The sequence below is a fragment of the Oryza sativa genome, chromosome 5, assembly GCF_034140825.1.
Source record: "Oryza sativa Japonica Group chromosome 5, ASM3414082v1".
Classification (NCBI taxonomy): Eukaryota; Viridiplantae; Streptophyta; class Magnoliopsida; order Poales; family Poaceae; genus Oryza; species Oryza sativa.
Window position 1 is genome coordinate 27,567,162 of NC_089039.1, and position 18,865 is coordinate 27,586,026.

Sequence of the window (18,865 nt, forward strand, 5' to 3'; positions counted from 1 at the left end):
TTAATTTTTTTATAAACTTAATCATAACTAAAATGGTTTGATTAGAAAAGATGTCAAAGCGTATTATAAGTATGAAACTGAGGGAATAACGTTGAAAATCAACAAATAATGATAACAGATTTAAAGTAAGTTTAAAATTAAGTTTTAAAATTTAATACTATTTTTTTTGTGGCTGATAAGTTAAAAGGCAAAACATGGAGGCGTCTCTTGACCTAGGATGTCAACAAAGACAAATAATAGCATCGCTAGATAGCAGTGCTGGAAGTAGGCACCAATAGCTCGATGATTGCATCAGAAAGAGCGATGCTAAAGGCTTTCCCTAATCCCTTTCTTTTCGAGCGGCCTATGCTAACTAATAATGTACATAACGCAAAGCTAATTTCGCTCCACTTGAAATGCTACAGTCTGCAATGATAGCGTTGCTCGCCTTTGATATTTGATGATACTACTACTACTGCTGCTACTGTGTGTTGTGCCGTGTCGACCCCAGTGGAGGAGAGTGAGGGGTCCAAAGAATCCAAAAAATGCCCGGCCCATCAGCCTAATTCTCTCGTTTTATTTTTCTTTTCTGAAAAAAAAGAGCCTAAATACGTCACGTAATCCCCTCTCTCTCTCTCTCCCCGGATATTTTTATCCATTGGGTAGCCCCCAAGAAAAAGCATGGACCCGGACCAGAACCCGCAAAACCCAGCCACGTAAGCAGCCACAGCAGCACGGGCACAGCCAGAGCTGAAGAAGAACTGATCGATAACGAGAGCGACACAGATCGATGAGAAGAAGTACAGGTACTAGGATGAATTAGCAGATGGATTACAACAAGCACACCGCTGTACAAAAAAAAAACAAAAAGAAGAGAAAAGAAAACAACATATGCTGAAGCGAAGAAGAAGAAGGAAGAAGAAAAAAAAAACTGAAGTTGAGACATGACAAAAGCACGAGCACCTACCGGCTCGACGCGACAGAGTAGTCCTAGCAGTTATAAATCCGGGCGCGGCTCGATCTTGAGCCGCGATGTGGTGGTGAGGTGAGGTAGGTGGGGTCTTCAAAGTTTGGAGGATCTTGGCGGCGGCGGCGGCCGCCGCCGTCGTGCCGGAGCAAGCGGCGGCTACTCGTCCGGCACTCGGTACGCGTCGGCGGTGACCTCCGTCAGCCACAACCCAGGGAACAGCGACTGCACATGAAACAGTAGCAACCACTGTGAGTTTGAGTTTGGATTGCAGGAGTGCCATTCTTGCACACAACAATTTAGGTTTAATAAAATATTAAGTCTAAGCATACGCTTAAAGCTGTATTGTATCGAGGGAATAAATAAGAGGAGGGCTAATTGGGTGATTAATTAAATAATGGTGGTTTGGGAGGGGGAGGGGGAGGGGTAGTGTGGGGAATTCGCCTTACATCGAGCTGCCGCTGTACGACGCGCGGCCGCTTCCTCGGCCGCCGCCGCGGCCGTGAGCCGGTCAGCGCGTAGATGTCCTCCTCGATCTCCTCCGGCGTGAGCGCCACCGAGAACGGCGCGCGCTTCCGGCGCCGCGACGACGACGGCACCGGCACCGCCGCCGCCGCCGCCCACGACATGGAGGCGGCTGGGCGCCGCCGCGTCCGCTGCCGAAGGTTCCACGGCCTCGCTGCACCGTCGGCTTGCGGCTGCGCCATGGGGAGAAGTGGAGGCGGAGGCGGAGGCGGAGGCGGCGCCTTGAGCTCGGGCTCCGAGTCCGCCTCCGCGGGTAGGCTCTCGGGCTTCGTCGTCGTCGTCGGCGGCGGCGGCGGCGGAGGCGGCGGGGGTGGGGGGCTAGGCTGGGGCACGCGGAGACGGTCGGCGGCGTCTCGTAGGTGGCCCATGAGCTTAACCCGGAGCTCCTCGATCCCACCGTCGAAGGGATCCTCGCCGACGACGACCTGCACGGCGGCGGCGGCGGCGGCGGCGCCGCCGCCGCCGCCCCTACGGTGAGACGACGAGCGTCGACGATCGCGCGTGGCGGCGTCCCCACCCGCCGGTAACGCTACCACCGGGAGCACCGTCGGCGGCAAGCGGTGCGCGGGAGTTGGCGGCGGCGGCGGCGGCTGCCCCCACGGCTCGAGGTGGTGCGTCGACGTCGCCGCGGGCGGCTTCGCCCGCGGATCTGCCGTCGCCGCCATGGCCCTGCTTGTCTTCACCAGCCGCGGCGGCGCTGCTCGGAGAGGCGGCGGCGGCGGCCGAGTCGACGAGCGGCAGAGAGAGAGAGAGAGAGAAAAGGCAGAGAAGGTTTTGAGGCCACAGGAGGTGGGGTCGCGCTCGCGTTTTGTTACCGTCGCTCGCAGCGCCGAAGTGGCGTGTGGTGCCCGAGTGGCATTCTCGTCATTTCCATGCCACGGACTCGGGGCGCCCGAGGTTTACGCCATCCGAAACCCGCTTTACCCTTTTACTCCCACCGACGGGTGGGGCCCCAGATCACCAGGGTCCCACAAGTCATCGACGTGGAGGGGCGATACGTGTGGTCCACGCGGGCGAGGAGGCCAATCTCCAGCCCACCAAACGGGGATGGAAACTGGCGTTAGCCATGTCCGTGAGGGCGAGAGGGGGGGTGGGGGTGGGGCCCACCGCGTCAGGGACCGACCGGACCGTCCGTCCATGCAGCACGGCACGGGTCCTCGTACGATCGGATTTTCGGTGTGGGCCCGGCGTGTCAGTTTTGATGGTGTGGTTTCACGCCGTCCGGCCCTGTGCTCCTGGACTCGGTCTACTCTTTCCCCGGCGCGGCAAACGGTGCGGGACCCCACCGGCCAGTGACAGCGGCAGCAGCCACAACACTGCACTGCGCTAGCTGCACTCCGACCCTCCTGGATGCTCTAGTCCTGTTGCTTGTTGCTGCCCACAAGTCACACAAGCTTTTTGGCACCCTTTGCACGCTTGTCATGTCACTGCTAGTCACACTGCAATGAGATTACAGGCCTATGATTGTCAACCAAAATTTAAATTATTAACCTTAAATTTGAATTTTTTTTCATCAAAATTTATTTTCCAGCTTTTACTTTTAGATCGCTACGAATACGTATATAAAAGTTTTATTTACAAATTACTATTCTTTTGCAAATATGTTGTTTCGTTTATTAAGCGAAATGTTGTTTCGTTTATTAAGAGAAACGATGGGTCTGTACACTCTCGGCCTCATAAAAAATAAATACAAAACCAAATATAGACTATGTTCATTTTTTTTAATAAGAAAATATAGATTATGTTCATATTCATAATCAGAAGCAGTCTTTTTTTTCATTTTCTTTTAAAAAAAGGAAAGTGATGTTTTGATCATTGAATTGATCAGTTAACCAACCATACTCCCTATACTCGTACTTGCCCGATTGAACAGTAGCACGAGTAATTTTCGAAGAGTACGTGGTGTACTATCAGTATCTTAAATTGAACCATGCCAGCTAGTAGTAGCTCAGTATGAAGAGAGGATTGTTCTAACCTCAGGTAGATCGTACTCCGGTCAAATGCGAATTCCTTCAGATGTTTTACTACTACCAATCTGCAAGCACAGCACAGCCGCACGGCCGGTTGATCGATCGATCGATCGCCTGAAACGAGGAGTTGAAGGGAAGAAAAGCGTCGCGTACGAGAGGTTTTATGGGATGGGGGTGCGAGTTGTCGTCGCGATGGTGGTGAATTGTGGAAGCGTCAACCTTCCAAAGCTTTGGCTTGTTTGGGCGATCGGCGAATTGCATGTTCGTTGGTGAAATACTAACACGTGCACGGGAAGGAGGAACGGTCAACGGGGATAGTATATCCCGGGCAAGGCCACCGCGTCATCTCTGGTCAAAATGTTCTCTTTTCTCTCATTTTCTTTTTTTTTCTCACATTAAACTGAACAAGATTTATCAAAAAATTGAGTTTGTTTTTGAAAAAAAATGTTTGAATTTGGTGAGTTACCACGTGGTTACCGTTACCGTATCGTAGCAGTATTGTTGTCACGCCCCGAACTAGTCCCGAGCGGAACTAGCCCGTGACGCTCCAAATTAACCTGTTAATCGATACCAGTCCCAGGAAACAGTGCTGGTATCACAGGAAGACAGAATATCACAGCAACAGAGGTCTCTTTATTATAGAGTAGGAGTACAGTCATGTTGGACTGCGGACAGATCCCGAGCTCACAACTGCATTACAAAAGGGAAACGGAAGCCAAGACTTGGACCACACATCACAGGCGCGACTTGGGAACTAGGCCGAAACCCTAAAACTCATCGTAGCCGGCTTGCTCCTGGAAGAACTCCTCGTCAGCGGGATCCGCTTCATCTTCTTCAGCAACTGGGGGGGATTATTTATATAGAGCAAGGGTGAGTACAGGAGTACTCAGCAAGCCATGGGAAATAAGTGTTTAATGCAGGCTTCAAAGAAAGGCTGTTGTTTTTGCGATTGATTTTATTTAAACTCTTTTCTGAAACAACTAAGGGAGTGCTTCTCAAACGACACGGATGAGACAGTGCGTCTCGTCCGGTCGGAGTATGTGCAATGTTTCAGTCTTTTGAATTGATCAAGATTGGCACCCGGCCAACAGCTTTCAAACGGCCACCCGGGCCTGGCTGATCCCATCAGCCGCAGATTTTCCAAACATCAAACCCATTCCACAACAGCAAATTTCACAAGGCAGTAGTCAAACAAAACTACGCTAGGAATCACCTCACATCCGCCCATGACCGTGGGCACGGCTGTTCGAACAGTTTTAATAACCTCTGCAGAGGGGGTACACTTTACCCACACGACATTACTAACCCGGATCATCCAGTCCATGCAGAACGGCCACGACTAGAGACCTTAAGGCTTTCATGACAAGGCATTTCGAAAGCCGACATAGGTTCACCATATGCCAACGAGAGGAGTCCCAGACCAACACCAGATTAGGTCCCAGACCATACTGTGCCAGGAAGCCCAGGGGTCCTCCCCGACATGTCACGCCCAGAAATTCCCGAATAGAATTCCAAACAGAATGTGCATTAAAATCCCCGTCCAGGACCGGCCGGGGTACACAAACGACAATGTTGACATTCAGATCCACGTCTTATAAACATCATAAAAGTCTTACATAAATGCAGCGGAAAAAAAGAAAGACAACAGGAGCTAAGCCTTGACTAGAACTGCAGCGGGAACACCACTCCACAGGCATCCTCGACGGCACGGACGAAGCCTACTCCTCGGAGAAACCTCCATCTGACACATACTCGTACTCTGGGGTTGGGAAAAGTAGAGCAAGACCGAGTACTACCCACTGTACTCAGCAAATCATACCGGAATAGGGGTATGATGCAGGGAATTATCAAAGAAGAGCTAGAGTGGTTCATTTGCATAAAGCGAGCATTTAAAAGCAGAAGTTGAAAGATTTAAACAGTGGTAATAATTAATTAATATTAACTATCCACTGTCCAACGCTATCCCACGTTGCAACAGGCCCAACCATCCAACTAAACCATCCAAATTCAAAAGATTACACTAGGGTGAGACTAATCACGGTGAATCTGGTTGACCGCCCATAACCGCGGGCACGGCTATTCGAATAGTTTTACTCTGATCAGAGGTGTACAACTGTACCCACAAGACACAGCCCCACGAAACGTTTCCGTGCGCCGACATGCCACCACGACATACCGGAAAGAGGCCGTGACAGGACCATTCGCATAACCCCCTCTAACCAAGCACACCACACCTCAGGTTTCACCCCCACTCCTCGCAAGGCAGCGGGCAGTCCCCTCTCGTGCCTAGGTGAATCCGGAAGCCGCATAGGCCGTCGCAGGGCCCATCCAAACTCCATCATGCCCACCCTTGCCTGGATGCGTCGGCTAGAGGAAAGCTACGCTACAAGCCCAGCCGTTGCCCACGCTGGCTTGTGGTAAGTACGATAAGTTCTTCCAGGGCATCCCGCGAACCGGTCCTTAACTGCCATTGGTGCGACCAGCAAAACCATGCACCCACAGCCCACCATGTGATTTATTTTAATTAACCAACACCAAAGCGGTGGCACTAATCCAACATTACCATTAGAACCAACAGTCTAAACATTAATAGGATTCTCCCCATTGTGCACTAGTTGAACTAAGCATGGCTAAGCAATCCCTAGTCCAATCTCTAGTCATGTTATAACCCCAAGCTGACAAAGAGACATGGTACAACAATAGCATGGCTATGACAATAGGTAAACACCCCATAGAAACATTATAAAACAATGCAATATTTGAAGGAAAACAATAGAGCATTTGCGATATAGGATCAACATGTTCAAGTGACAAGCATGACTTGCCTTGCTCTGCTGCTGGAGGAACCTCGGCGACTATTTCGAAGTACACCGGAGCGTCGGAGGAACCGGAATCTAGCGACATACAAGGTAAACATTACAAACAGGCTATAAGACTACTGAAACAGGGAACAAAACCATTTTTAATGGATTCTACACATTTTTCTTGATTTACTGAGACTTGAATGGGCTTAAACGGAGCTCGGATGAATTAGTTATGAATTTTAGAAGATTCACTGTGTTTATTACTATAAAAGAAAAACCTTAAATCATTTATTGCGCAATAAATCCCAGGGCTGATGTCAGCACGGGGGGGAGAAGGCGCGGCGCCGACATGCGGGGCCCACCGGTCAGCGGCTCGGGAGAGGGAGGAAAGGGGCGCCGGCAAGCGGGCCCACTCGGCAGCGACTCAAGGGGGGAAACGGTTCACCGTGGACCGGGACCACGCGGGTGGTCCACCGCCGGTCCACGGGACCGACGGCCCAGATCACCCTCGGGGTTGATCGGATGGGCGGCGGCGACCCGGCTCGGCTTGGCTCAAGGCCGGCCCACCGGCCACGGCGATGGCGACGGCGCGCGCGCGCGAACGCGTTGCCGGCGACAGCAACCGGCGGCGGAGGCGACGGCGCAAAGGCGACGCGAAGGCGGCGGCGCTAAGCGGCGGCTAGGAAGGAGAGGGAGGGGAATAGATGGGAGAGGAAGCCTCACCGAGGGTGGCCGGCGCGGAGGAAGACGACGGCGAACGGCGACGGCAAGCCACGGGAGGACGACGGCAACCGGCGGACGGGCTTCGGGGTGCCCTAAGGAAGGAAGAGAGAGAGAGATTAGAGAGAGGGAGATGAACCACGGCGACCGGCATTCATGGCCGAAGGCGGCGGTAGAGGTTGAACTTACCGGAGCGCGAGGGGATGCGAATTCCGGCGACGAAACTCAACGGGAAAGGGGCGGCCGGGGTGGAGCTTAGCCTCGCGAACCCGACGGCGGCGACGGCGCGGTGCGGCGGCGACCCTAGCGGCCGCCGGAGTAACGGAAACGGCGGCGGCGGGTGGTTGCACGGCGCGGGAGCGATGGGGAGCACGAGGGAGTTCGGCGAAATGGGGAAAAAGCGAGAGGGGGCGACGGGGAAGCCTAAATAGGGGAGGGGAGCCCCGGACGTGGCCGGTAGGGGCGAGATTTCGCCGGCCAACGTGGGGAGTGGGGGAGGAGAGAGAGGCGGGATTCGAAAATCGAATCCCGGCCATCTTGGGCGCGGGCGCGGGCGCGAGAGAGAGGGGAGTGGGCGCGGGGGACGCGGCGCACGCGCGGGCGTGGCTGACGTGGCCCGGAGGAGGCGGAGGCGTGGGCGCGGCGGCGGTAGCGGGCGCGGTGGCGCCGGCTGGAGGAAGGAGACGGGCCCGACAGGTGGGGCCCACCTGTCGGCGTCCCGGGGAGAGAGGGAGGGGCGGCTTGGGCCGGCCCACAAGGAGGAGGGCGCGCGCGGCGGGGTGGACTGGGCCGACGGCCCAAGAAGAGGAAAAGAAGGGAAAAGGAAAAAAAAAGAAAAGGAGGAAAAGAATTTCCCTGGGATTTAAAATATTGCATGCTCGATTTTAAATGGTTAAAATTATTTCGAGAGCTCTGAAAATTCCACTAAAAATCTTGTTAGTGAATTTCGACATGTAGAACTCAAGAAAAATTCCACATGCCAATTCCGATTATTATTTGCATTGATTTAATAGGGTTTACTCTTGCTTTGCACCGGTATTTTCTTAGGGTCTCTTATTAATTCAATTTTAGGCTTAGGAGGAGAACTTCAGGGTGTGACAAACACCACCCCGGCGAATCCACATGTCTCTTAGCATCATGGCTCCCCCGATAAGCTAGTTACTCAGCCAGGGGTGTCCCATTCCACCCATGTGGTCGTACTTGTCTTATGTTCGGATGAAATTCCAAGGAAACGGTCCTTAAGTGCAAGAGCGGGAAATCGTACACCCGGTACGTTCCCCGGTCCGCGGTTTTGGAAATTCATTTAGTTCGCAAGCACCGACCCAGGTGTCGGGTTTTCCAATTGTGAATATTGGTTTCTGGTGTATGAGAAACTTAACCAAATGGTCTCTAGCGCTACTACATCCGTTTCATATTATAAGGGCAAGGTCAATATTTATTGCCACAACATAGCATTAAGGTGGACCCTATAGCAATTGACCATCGTTGTTAGTACATCACCAATATATATGGACCAACTAGTCATATAAAATAGAACTCACACAACTGGACTCTTGTTATTTCAATTTTCACAATGTATAAAGATAGCACACTATAATAAAAGAACTAATCCACCAAGGTTATTTCTTGTTGTGGCCTAGACTATATTCAATACCATAATTGTTATGGTTCACCTTAAAGACCTTAAGGCTACTTTTTTGCAACAGTATGGTTGCTCTAAGTCACTTTGACTTTTTTACTATTCAAATATTTTTAAGTTTCATCAAGTTTATAAAAAATTACAACAAAATTTTTAATACAAAACAAACATATCATATTATTGAAATGTATCAAATATTGGTTTCTATAAAACTAAACTGGTGTTGTAGATGTTGCTAAAATTTTCTATAAACTTTATCTATCTTAATTAAAGTCAAAATAACATGTAATATGAAACAAAGAATTAGTAAAATTACTTTAATACTGTTACTTTGGAAGTTTGGATGAATGCAGAGCAGCATGAGGAGAATCGTTCATTCCGATCTCATCGGCAGCAAAACAGCAAAAAAGTAGAATAAATGAAGAGAGGAAAAAGAACTGTTTGGAAGCAGGATCTCAGCTTAATTATGATGGGCAGGCAATAAATTGTCTAAATCTTTTTCTGAATGAGGACCGTTGAAATCAATTAAAGGAGGGATAGCAAGTGTCTGCTTGATTTAATTCTGAATAAATGAAATAGATCTGTTTGTCCAAGATAACGCAACTCTCCCGCATATTCTCTTGGAAAAAATATGAGAAGAAATATTCAGGAAATGAGGAGGAGGAGCACATGTTTCCCAGACATGAACAGTTGAAGAGCTGTGTATCATGGGTGCGGTTGTGCACTTGTGCTAGTGGAAGCTTCATCCGCTGTAGCGAGCATGTAATAGAATATTAGCAAGCAGCATCTCATAAACAACATTTAGGAACAGAGTGAATTGTGAATCCATTGTAGATAATTCATAAGAGCATATGCAACAATTAGGGTATCTGTTGACGTAGGAATATCATCTATAGAAAGACTACACTAGACAGCTATAAAACACATTTCTAGCATAGAAAAAAAAAAGGAGAGTTACATTCAAATTGTTTGAAGGACTATGCCTAAACTGCCCCTCTTTCACTCCCTTAAAAAACCATCCGAAAGTCCAAAGTGAACTAATTAGAGTCGATCAAGGATTAAATTTTGTCTGCACTCATAAATTTTAGCCAATCTCTTCTGTACTATCATGACTTAGGATCACGAGTACCATCATAAGATATACACATTCACAATATTGCATACGCATGTCATATATTGGCCCCCACAACTAGCTTATCAAGGCCATCGTTGCAACAAAAAATAAATGTCCAAGGGACACGTTGACTCCTTTTCAGTTGAGCTCATCCAAACAAGATCAATGTGCTACTATGACATCAAGCACAAATGATAAAAGTGAACTACAGAAAAGAGTTGACAAAGGAAAAGGGTTGTAAAACCCAGGATCTGTAATGTCATAGTTTAAGGGGTCACTTTCAGCAATCAATACCAAAGGTAGCAAAACATTCGAGTACACCAGAATAATGATTGGCAAATCATGAGGTTTGGACTTACTCATGTCATTTCCCCTCTCCTTGGAACTGTTTACACATTCTGAAACCTCAGCGTTTTTTTTCCTGATTGGGTAAATGTTTCCTCTGAAGTCTCAGCATGAATCTGGAGTACTGTTTGAACAGTCAAATGGTCCTGAGTTCGCATGAATCCAACATTCATTTCAAGTGATTCTGCTTCAGTTTCTGAGCATGAATCCTCTGCTTTCTTCAAAAACATAGTTCAGTCTGAAGTGAATGGTCAAGTAACCAAATACTGATAAAAAGCAGGAAGCCAATCCATAAAAAAAAATCAAGAAAGACATGTACAATACCTGAAAAGACAGGGAAGACCGACATGGAAGAAATCGATATGTGTTTCTGGCAAAAACTAGAGAACTGATAAATAAACCTGGTTAAGTTCTACTCCTAAGCTACTAGGAACTGCAACTGCAATTCGAGATGCAACACAGAATTACCGGATTGAAGCCAATGCCAAAGATTTCATACCACCCAGAATTAACGAAGAACCTATCATGTATCCATGTCTCACATCCAGAAATCAAGAGTTTGAAATTCTTTCTGTTAACTGTTTCCGAACTAGGCATAAAAGAAAGAAGAGTTTGCAGAGGCTTCACGAAAGCGAGAAGCAAAACCCCAACAGTCAGGTAAAAAACTACACAAGATTCATCATCAACAGCATAAGCATGGATGCACTGAAACAATTCTGACTGACAGTCTGAATCTCTCTCTGTCTATAACTACGATAAGCCAATGGTTGATCTTGCTTCTCGGAAAATCCATCTCCTCCTTCTTGGAGCAACTCAGAATCCCCCCTTCTGCAGCAGTTCAGGAATCAGAATCGAATTCACCAACTCGAAATCTCCCAGAACCAGTGGCGAAAGAGATGAAAGATTTGGACTTTTGTGCGTACCTCGTTCACCTTGTAGCGATCGCGGCTCACCTCCCAGAGCGAGTTCCCAGGGCAAATCGACTGCGGAGAAGAGAAAGCAGGGAAGTGATCAGCAATCGAAAGAAGAAGTAAGAAGAAGGAGAGAATTCGTGGGTGGCGGATGAAGAAATCGTGCTCCATCTATGGCTGCACACGCACGTCGACTTGTCGCTGGACGCTCCTGGGCCGCTTCGCCGGCTTGCGCGGCGCCTTCCGGCCGGTGATCGCGAAGAAGTCGGCGTCGATCTCCTGGCGCGTCAGCTCCACCGAGAACCCGCGGCTCGCCCTGGCGCCGCCGCCGCCGCCGCCGCCGGCGGCTTCCATGTTCCAGAGCTTCTTGTTCTGCAGCGCGTCCTCGCCGCCGTCCCGCCCGCCCTTCCGATACCGCAGGTTCCACTGCTTCCGCGGAGCTTCCTGCGCCGCCGCCGCCGCCACAGGAGCGTCGCCTCCTTTGGGCGGCGATCGGGAGGCGTTACGCTTGGGCTCCACGGCGTCTCCAGCAGCAGCGGCGGCGGCGGCGGCGTTGGGTTCGGAGCCGACCAAGGCGGCGGCGTCAAGGTCCCTGCAGAAAGCCATGGGCCTGCGGCACCCCCAGGCGGCGGGGAGGTCGAAGCTTCCGAACAACCCAGGGTCCCTCGGCCTCGGCGCCGCCACCGCCGGCGCCTCCGACATTGCTGCGGCAGCCGGGGTCACCGTCGCCGCCGGCGAGGACTCCATTGGCAAGAAAACCACACGCGCAGACAAAGAGAGGGGATTAACCAGAATGCGTGTTGTGTGCCGCGGAGCAGAGCAGCTTAGGTTTGCGATTGCATGAGGCGGCTATATATAGCGCGGATTAACCCTCTTCTCTTCGCTTCTCTTCTTCGATTGGAATGAAGAAGAAGAAGAGAGAGTAGAGAAGGGTGGGGGAAGAGAAAGGAAGAAGAGAAGGGAGCGAGGAAAATGCCGTGGTTTCCTTTTGGTTTTGGACGCGACTCCGACTCCCTCCGCTCCGCCGTGCTCCTGCGCCGCGCCGCCTCCGTGCGGGAGTTCGGTTCGGTTGCCCCCGCGGATTCTGGTCGCCGATTTGCCCCGTTTCTCGAGCCACATGGCCCGTGTGGACCGTCGGATTGTGATCCGGTGGCCGAGGAAGGGGTTGCCCACACCGGTTTATTTTGCCTTTTTTTTTCTCTCTCTCCTTTTGTTTACCAGTTTTTATGTTCATCTTTGTTAAAGAAAAAAGATCGGAGATATTTGCTCTTGTAGTATGTAAGAGACATGTGAGTAGTATGAACATGTATTTACCTTTCTTGTCATAAGATTAAATCAGACGAAATGTGTCTACGTATGCATCCGTATCAGGTTTATGATGTTCGTAGGCGTGTCACGTGCCTCGTCGGTCGCCTGTATCGTCAGCGTGATAGCCTTTTTTAAAGGCTGGAACGACAAACACTTACGTTTCGAGTTGAGTTCTAAAAGATAAGAAAAGGAATTAAAAGAATGGCATCTCCAGGATATATTTGGATACATGACGTGTACTTTTATTTGCTTCCAATTTATCTATGGCGTTAACTGAGCTAAATCCCTACGAGCTTTAATTGACGTGTCTGGCTTCCATCCTTATCTTCTAGACGTCCGTAAGAGTAAAATAAGCAAATATTAAAGCACTCTTTACGAAACCATGTAACACATAATTACAAAAAGTGCGAGTCAACATTGGGGCCACCAAAACTGCCCGGTGCCACATCTTTCATGCATTGCATTTTAAAGAAAAAACAATTTAAATTGTACAATCAAAACTTAAGATATGATGTCATAGGCACAATCATGTGTTACACATAGCAACTCATAGCCAGAGAATGGTGAGTATGTTATATCAACATCCATATCTTTTCGGTTGTAACTCTATTACAACATGAACAACTTTGATTTAGCTACTGCTTGTATAAAATGGCTAAGAATATTGCTCTTAACATTGTGATGAAGCATTTGGTTCATGGCCACAAACCATGATTGACTACGGTTTCTTAATCAACATAGCCTGGTTCTCATGAACTTATTTCTCCACCTCGAATTACCATGTTCTAAAGAAACATTTGCTAGTATAGAACGCCACACTTTGCTTAAGACTTTATGGGAGTTCTAACCTCACAGAACAAGCCATTAGAACTTGTAACTATGAAATGGAGTATATATATAGTGTAACAATGAGTACCATCTCGACAACAGTAGAAACTGGCATCACTAAAACATTACTTCATTTTTCAAAAAAAAAAGAGGCAAAACTTGTCAAAGGTTCACGTTCTTCATACATAGTCATATGCCCCATCGGTCATCTGTGTTGTCCGCTTGGTAGGCTTTTGTAAAGGTCGGAAATGATGAACACTTACCTTTGAATTCAACGAGACAAGAAAAAGAACAAAAAAGGATGACATCTCTAGGATACATTTAGATACATGACGTGTGCTTTTATTTGCTTCCAATATATCTCTAGCGTGGCGTTACCTAAACTAGCATCCTTACAAGCTTTAATTTATACGTCTGACTTCTATCCTTATCTTTCAATCCTCCATAAAAGTAACATAAGCAAATTAAAGAATTCTTTACAAAAACTTATACAACACCTAAATTACAAAAGGTGCTTGTTGATATTGTCGTCACCAAAACTGTGTGGTGTTGTTAATTTTTTGCATGGCATATTTTTTAATTGACTTGATTTTTTTTTTCAAAAAGCAATCTAGACTATAGAACCAAAAACTTAAGGGCTTGTTTAATTTGTTGCCACTTTTAGCCTTCTTACTACTTTAAACATACTTCAACCATTACTACTTTACCAATTTTTCTGCAGTTCTAGAAGCTTCCTCTCTTAGAACTATACAAAATTTGGCAAATACATCAAACCAAACAAAGCTAGTTCTACCAAAAATTTGGTAATGCCAAAATGTGGTAAAATTTGGCATTACCAAAATTTGAAATGGTTAATTTGGGCAACAAAGTGAAAAGGCCCTATGTCTCGTGATGCCAATGACACGATCACGAGTGTTGCGCATAGCGACTCATAGCATCGAGACGATGAGTGTATTATAGCAACACCCACATCGATAGTAGTAGCTCCATTACAACAAGAACTACATTCTTTTAGCTAATAACATAAAATGGTTGTAATAACACCACAATGCAACATTTGATTCATAGCCCATAACCATTAGGGAGCGAAACCAACATGGACTAAGGCTAGGGCTGGCCCATTATGTATGTTGGGCTGCACATCTGTTTTACACGATAAAAATCTATAATTGTCCATTATATGTTTACCACAGGTTTGGGGCCCCAGACCGTGACCCAATTGATTGCCCATGGCCTAAGTCTGCCTTGACAACTATGGTGCGCTGTACTTTCTTAATTTGTTAGCTTCTTGCCGTGAACTCATTTTGATCTCCACTTTAAATTGCCATAGTTCTCCTCAACTAATGTTTAGAACACCATATTTTGCTTAAGATTTTACGGGAATGGTGATCTCACCCAAATAAAGGCATTATAGCTCGTAAGTTGTATTTGTAATGTGAACTACCCTCTCCGTCCCAAAATAAGTGCAGCCGTAGGAATCCGTGTTCAACGTTTGACCGTCTGTCTTATTTAAAAATTTTATGAGAAAATTAAAATAAGTTAGTCACACATAAAGTAATATTCGTGTTTTATCATCTAATAACAATAAAAATATTAATCGTAGAAAAATTTCAAATAAAACGAATGGTCAAACATGAGACACAAATAGTGCAAAACTGCACTTATTTTGGGATGAAGGTAGTACTTTGTTTTGAAAAAGAAAACGCGGGAAAACCTGTTTTACCATGATTTATTATTTTTTTATACAATATAGAAAACACTATACCAAACTATTAACAGTAAGTATTTTATAGAAGAGAAGAAGAAACACTAAGCGCTATTCAAAAGAAAAACATATACGTCACGTACAGCAAGCCAGCCGAACGTCCCTAATAAAAACAAAGAAGCTAGCCACGTAAGATAATCCGCGCAATAAGTCAGATAACCGTCTGTTGCAACGCAATCGTACCTCGTTGACAGCAGGAGCAACCCGAAAACCACCGAACCTCTGACGACGCCGACGGGGCCGCGCGCCGTCCGCCCCCTGCTCGCGCCGCCCCAAGGCGATCACACGACGCGCTCCCGCACACGCAGCGGCTGCGGCGCGCATCACCACCAAAATCGCGGCCCCGCCGCTGCACCCAAAAACCGCCTCCGCCACCGCTTACCCATCCACGGATCCATCCGTCAGAATCACACGAGGCGCCGAGCGCGGAGACGGGGAAAAACCCAAAAAAAAAACGCATACGCCACACGCCCACACGCCCACGGCTCGGCTCGTCTCGTCTCGTCTCTCCCTCTCTCTTTTTTAAAACCTGACCCGCAACATCACCCTCGCCTTCTCTCTTTCTTCCGGCTTCCTCTTCCTCTTCCCTCCTCGCACCCACCTCACCTCACCTCCCTCTTCTCATGGTCCTCATGGCCGCCTCCGCCTCCGCCGCCGCCTCCGACCACCACACGGCGCAGGCGAAATCCTCCCCCTCGGCGGCTCCCCCGGCCGGCTCCGCCACCCGCACTCGCCTCCACAGCTTCTCCTTCCCGACCACCTTCGGTTGGGGCACCCATCGCCTCCTCCGCTGCTCCAAGAACGGGGACTCCGCTCCCGCCTCCGCCTCGCCTCCGAAGCAGCCGCACACCCCGTCGCCGGAGAAGGGGCAGGAGACCTCCGCTGGCGGCGCCTCTCGGCCGTCGCGGCCTTGGAACCTCCGCACACGCCGCTCCGCCACCGTGGCGCCCGACGCGTCGAGATCGGAGGCCGCGGGGAAGAAGGCGGCGGCGGCGGCGGGAGGAGGGCAGGCGCTGCTGCACCCGCCTGCGCCGTTGCCGGTGGTCGCCAAGAAGAGGGGCTTCTCCGTTGCGCTCACCAGGGAGGAGATCGTCGCCGACTTCATCGCCATCCGCGGCACGGCGCCGCCGCGCCGGCCCAAGAAGCGCCCGCGCGCCGTGCGGCTCGAGCTTGATGTAAGGATTTTGGAGCCTCCGCGTGCGCTTCATGATTCCTAATTTTTGGGTCTCGATCGGGGGGTGCTCAATTTTTGTTCGGTTTTGGTTCGAATTGCAGCGGCTGTATCCCGGATTATCGCTGGCGGACGTGAACCTGGATTCGTACAAGATCGTCGAGGAGGTGAGATATCGCTCGATACGTTTGATGTGTTCCTTCGCCCAAAAAATTTGGTTCTTTTCTTCATGTGTGTTTTCCTCTTGCAGAGGTGATTGGCGCCAGCGCGGTGAAGTCTGCAAATGAGAGCAACTTTTCAGATGTTCCCATGTTTTGCTTTTTTTTCTTCTGACGGCTAACATGTCCATCCAATAATTATGTTGGTTCTTCTAGATCAGAGGATGGATATAGATTTTATGGTTGATTGTGAATAGGTTTTCTAATTAGAAGAAAGGTGGAATCGTATGCGATGTTTGTGCCCTGTGGCATATGTGGTGTGATGTTTGGTTAGCTGTCATGTTATGTACATGGTTTCAGTCTGTGAAATATTTCTTTCGGTGCAAATCGCTTCAACTCTGCAAGTTGTTGGCTGTGATATCACTATGTGGTTTTGTAGTGTTAGTGAGGATGATATTTCCTTGTATTAAGCTCTACTTTCTGCATTGCATAGATAGAGGGAAAAAGATGCAGCTTTGGTTTCTCTGCAGGGCATATATCATGTCTTGAGTTGGACATTGATACCGAAGAAAATGAAAGTGTACTTGGGGTGCAACAAAGTGGTTTGAAAAGAGAAAAAGAAATCTCAGCTAGTGAAATTCAGGTAGGAAATCAAACTAGTTATCAAGGGTGCGCTTTGTTATAATCTCCTGCTTGTAAGTATAGCTTGCATTAATTTTTTTTAACAGAACGGCAAAATCATTGCCAATTTTCAATTAAGAAAGGTGTTAGCTGGCATTAATTACCTCTTCCAGAATTAGTTGTTCATTTTTACATATACCTTTGTTCAATATATTTGTTCATTTTGCAATATTCTGTTGTTTGCAAAAGCTGGTGCACATCATTCTTGCTTCTCGAATGCTGATACTTCTGTTTTTCGTCTGATCTCTGTTTTGCACTTTTGGAGGAGACGAAGTGTTCACTAGTCATATCCTGACACTGCTTATTAGAACGATTTGCTAAGTGCATTAATAATTTGAACTTCTGCTTATCGTTCTTGACATTTGGAACACCAGTTGTGTACCTGTGTGCACTATGCAGGAGCTGAAAGACTGCTTGATTGTTGCATTGCGTCCTTTTTCCATACTCACTTAGCAATCTAATTATGCACTAATTTAGTATTCTGATGACATCCATGGTGAGTCGGTAATCAGGTTTTTAAGTTATGCACGGTTGTGTTCGGAGCTGGTGTTATTGGATTATTTGATTGACAGTATGCCCTGGTGTTTTTAGGCTGCAGGTGAGTCTGGGACTTCAATTTTGTCTGTCTGATCATTTCCTATGATTGATTTTTTATTTTGTAAATCAAGAGTTAAAACTTAATAGTGCTTCATGTTCACGATTTACAATTTTACATGTTGCACATAATTGGTTGATTTGGTTCCAGTGGTTTGCATTATATGTCTGATGCGGGTCTCCATCCAGCCTGTAGTGTCAATGTTTTACTCTTGCAGACGCAGAATGGTGGTACAAGTAGTCATTTTACTTCTGCTGTGGTCCTGTGGACATCAAATTTCAGAAATTCCATGTTAGGTTTATGAGTTATTTTTCAGGTAAAATGCTTATCTTTTTTGGCTGAACCATCAGTATCTCCAGGCTTTGTTCCTGACAGGTAGTGCCGTTTGGCTAGAGCTAGATGATGTTCTTCACTCTTGAGTGGCTTGATGCATGATCAGTGCGCCCTTCCAGCCGTTCCAGTTCTCCATAGTCCAGATTTGCTTCTTGTGGCTACTGACTAACTGAAACTAGTAATTATTAGCATACCTATATACTGATCATGTTTAAAATATCTGCTGGATTAATTCATATGAATTTTGGCGAAAGCAATATTGTTGAGTGCCTTTTGGACGTGTCCGTTCTCTTCTTTTTCATGGACATGTCGCTGGTGTTGTAATCGCACAAGAGAGTGTGTTTGTTCAAACTAGTGCAGAACTGCGTTGATGAGATAGTGTACATTTGTGCCAACTCCCTACCCAATTATCCTTCGAACGTCTTTTGTCATCCTCGAGATGTGACTTTACTGTACTTTCTGAATGCCTCATTTGGTGATGTGAGAACCTTCAAAAAATCCAACATGGGGAATGTTTCTCTGAACGTGTGGCATGCAGCACACGACATCAAGATCACACTCCAAGGGGATAGCCTGACCAATCTTTCAGACACATTGTAATTTTTAGAAATCCATTGACTATCTTAAGCTTCCAAATATCTAACTCCTGCAATTGGATTGGGAAGAACAGCACAAAACATTCCCTCAGATGTACAACAAGTGTTCTGTAATTACAGTTGATGTTCCACATTGCAGTACATGAAAGGCTGGGGATGAGACTGAGAGGCCCTTTCGTTAGTCTGGCCCATACCTTGACTGTCTCATCCAGTACAGCAATCCTGCAAAATAGGCCGGAGGCAAAGCCTGGAAGTGATATTGCACAGTACGAAATTTGATCATGTCAAGAAACAGTGACGAGTTCTGATATCTGAATCCTTCATGTGGTAAAGTTAGAGCGTAGCTTGAACACTCTTGTGAACATCCTTTCCTACTATTGGATGAGACGATCAGAGGATATGAAATTGTTGGCCAAGGCTGACGCGGCCCAGCACACTTAAACTGTCTGATACTCT

The 18,865-nt window shown here is 47.7% G+C and overlaps 4 protein-coding genes across 4 annotated transcripts; 1 reads left to right on the forward strand and 3 right to left on the reverse strand.

Moving 5' to 3' along the window:
* Positions 1-770: 770 nt before the first annotated feature.
* LOC9272595 (uncharacterized) lies at positions 771-2,255 on the reverse strand. Its single transcript, XM_015782789.3, has 2 exons — positions 1,396-2,255; positions 771-1,171 (listed from the first exon to the last, which is right to left on the reverse strand). The coding sequence occupies exons 1-2, from the start codon at positions 2,134-2,136 to the stop codon at positions 1,106-1,108; spliced, it is 807 nt and encodes a 268-aa protein (XP_015638275.1). The 5' UTR covers positions 2,137-2,255; the 3' UTR covers positions 771-1,105.
* Positions 2,256-4,054: 1,799 nt separating this feature from the next.
* On the reverse strand, positions 4,055-10,412 carry LOC136356696 (vegetative cell wall protein gp1-like). The gene is made up of 3 exons (XM_066310944.1): positions 10,388-10,412; positions 7,155-7,820; positions 4,055-7,060 (listed from the first exon to the last, which is right to left on the reverse strand). The coding sequence occupies exons 1-3, from the start codon at positions 10,410-10,412 to the stop codon at positions 6,798-6,800; spliced, it is 954 nt and encodes a 317-aa protein (XP_066167041.1). The 3' UTR covers positions 4,055-6,797.
* Positions 10,413-10,571: 159 nt separating this feature from the next.
* Positions 10,572-12,157, reverse strand: LOC4339533 (uncharacterized). The gene is made up of 3 exons (XM_015782965.3): positions 11,164-12,157; positions 10,987-11,046; positions 10,572-10,891 (listed from the first exon to the last, which is right to left on the reverse strand). Exons 1-3 carry the CDS (start codon positions 11,719-11,721, stop codon positions 10,877-10,879), a joined length of 633 nt encoding a protein of 210 aa, XP_015638451.1. The 5' UTR covers positions 11,722-12,157; the 3' UTR covers positions 10,572-10,876.
* Positions 12,158-15,102: 2,945 nt separating this feature from the next.
* Positions 15,103-16,591, forward strand: LOC4339534 (uncharacterized). Its single transcript, XM_015782872.3, has 3 exons — positions 15,103-16,050; positions 16,151-16,213; positions 16,297-16,591. The coding sequence occupies exons 1-3, from the start codon at positions 15,499-15,501 to the stop codon at positions 16,300-16,302; spliced, it is 621 nt and encodes a 206-aa protein (XP_015638358.1). The 5' UTR covers positions 15,103-15,498; the 3' UTR covers positions 16,303-16,591.
* Positions 16,592-18,865: the final 2,274 nt, after the last annotated feature.

Bases quoted from the DNA above. Each gene is read 5' to 3' on its own strand.
- LOC9272595 (XM_015782789.3), bottom strand. From the start codon at position 2,136: ATGGCGGCGACGGCAGATCCGCGGGCGAAGCCGCCCGCGGCGACGTCG. The intron at 1,172-1,395 runs GTAAGGCGAATT...TTTCATGTGCAG, and splicing joins TCGTACAGCGGCAGCTCGAT to TCGCTGTTCCCTGGGTTGTG.
- LOC4339533 (XM_015782965.3), bottom strand. From the start codon at position 11,721: ATGGAGTCCTCGCCGGCGGCGACGGTGACCCCGGCTGCCGCAGCAATG. The intron at 11,047-11,163 runs GTGCGTGTGCAG...TCTTCTCCGCAG, and splicing joins GCGTCCAGCGACAAGTCGAC to TCGATTTGCCCTGGGAACTC.
- LOC4339534 (XM_015782872.3), top strand. From the start codon at position 15,499: ATGGTCCTCATGGCCGCCTCCGCCTCCGCCGCCGCCTCCGACCACCAC. The intron at 16,051-16,150 runs GTAAGGATTTTG...TTCGAATTGCAG, and splicing joins CCGTGCGGCTCGAGCTTGAT to CGGCTGTATCCCGGATTATC.
- LOC136356696 (XM_066310944.1), bottom strand. From the start codon at position 10,412: ATGTCGGTCTTCCCTGTCTTTTCAG. The intron at 7,821-10,387 runs GTATTGTACATG...TTTAAATCCCAG, and splicing joins GGTCTTCCCTGTCTTTTCAG to GGAAATTCTTTTCCTCCTTT. The intron at 7,061-7,154 runs GTAAGTTCAACC...TTCCTTCCTTAG, and splicing joins TCGCATCCCCTCGCGCTCCG to GGCACCCCGAAGCCCGTCCG.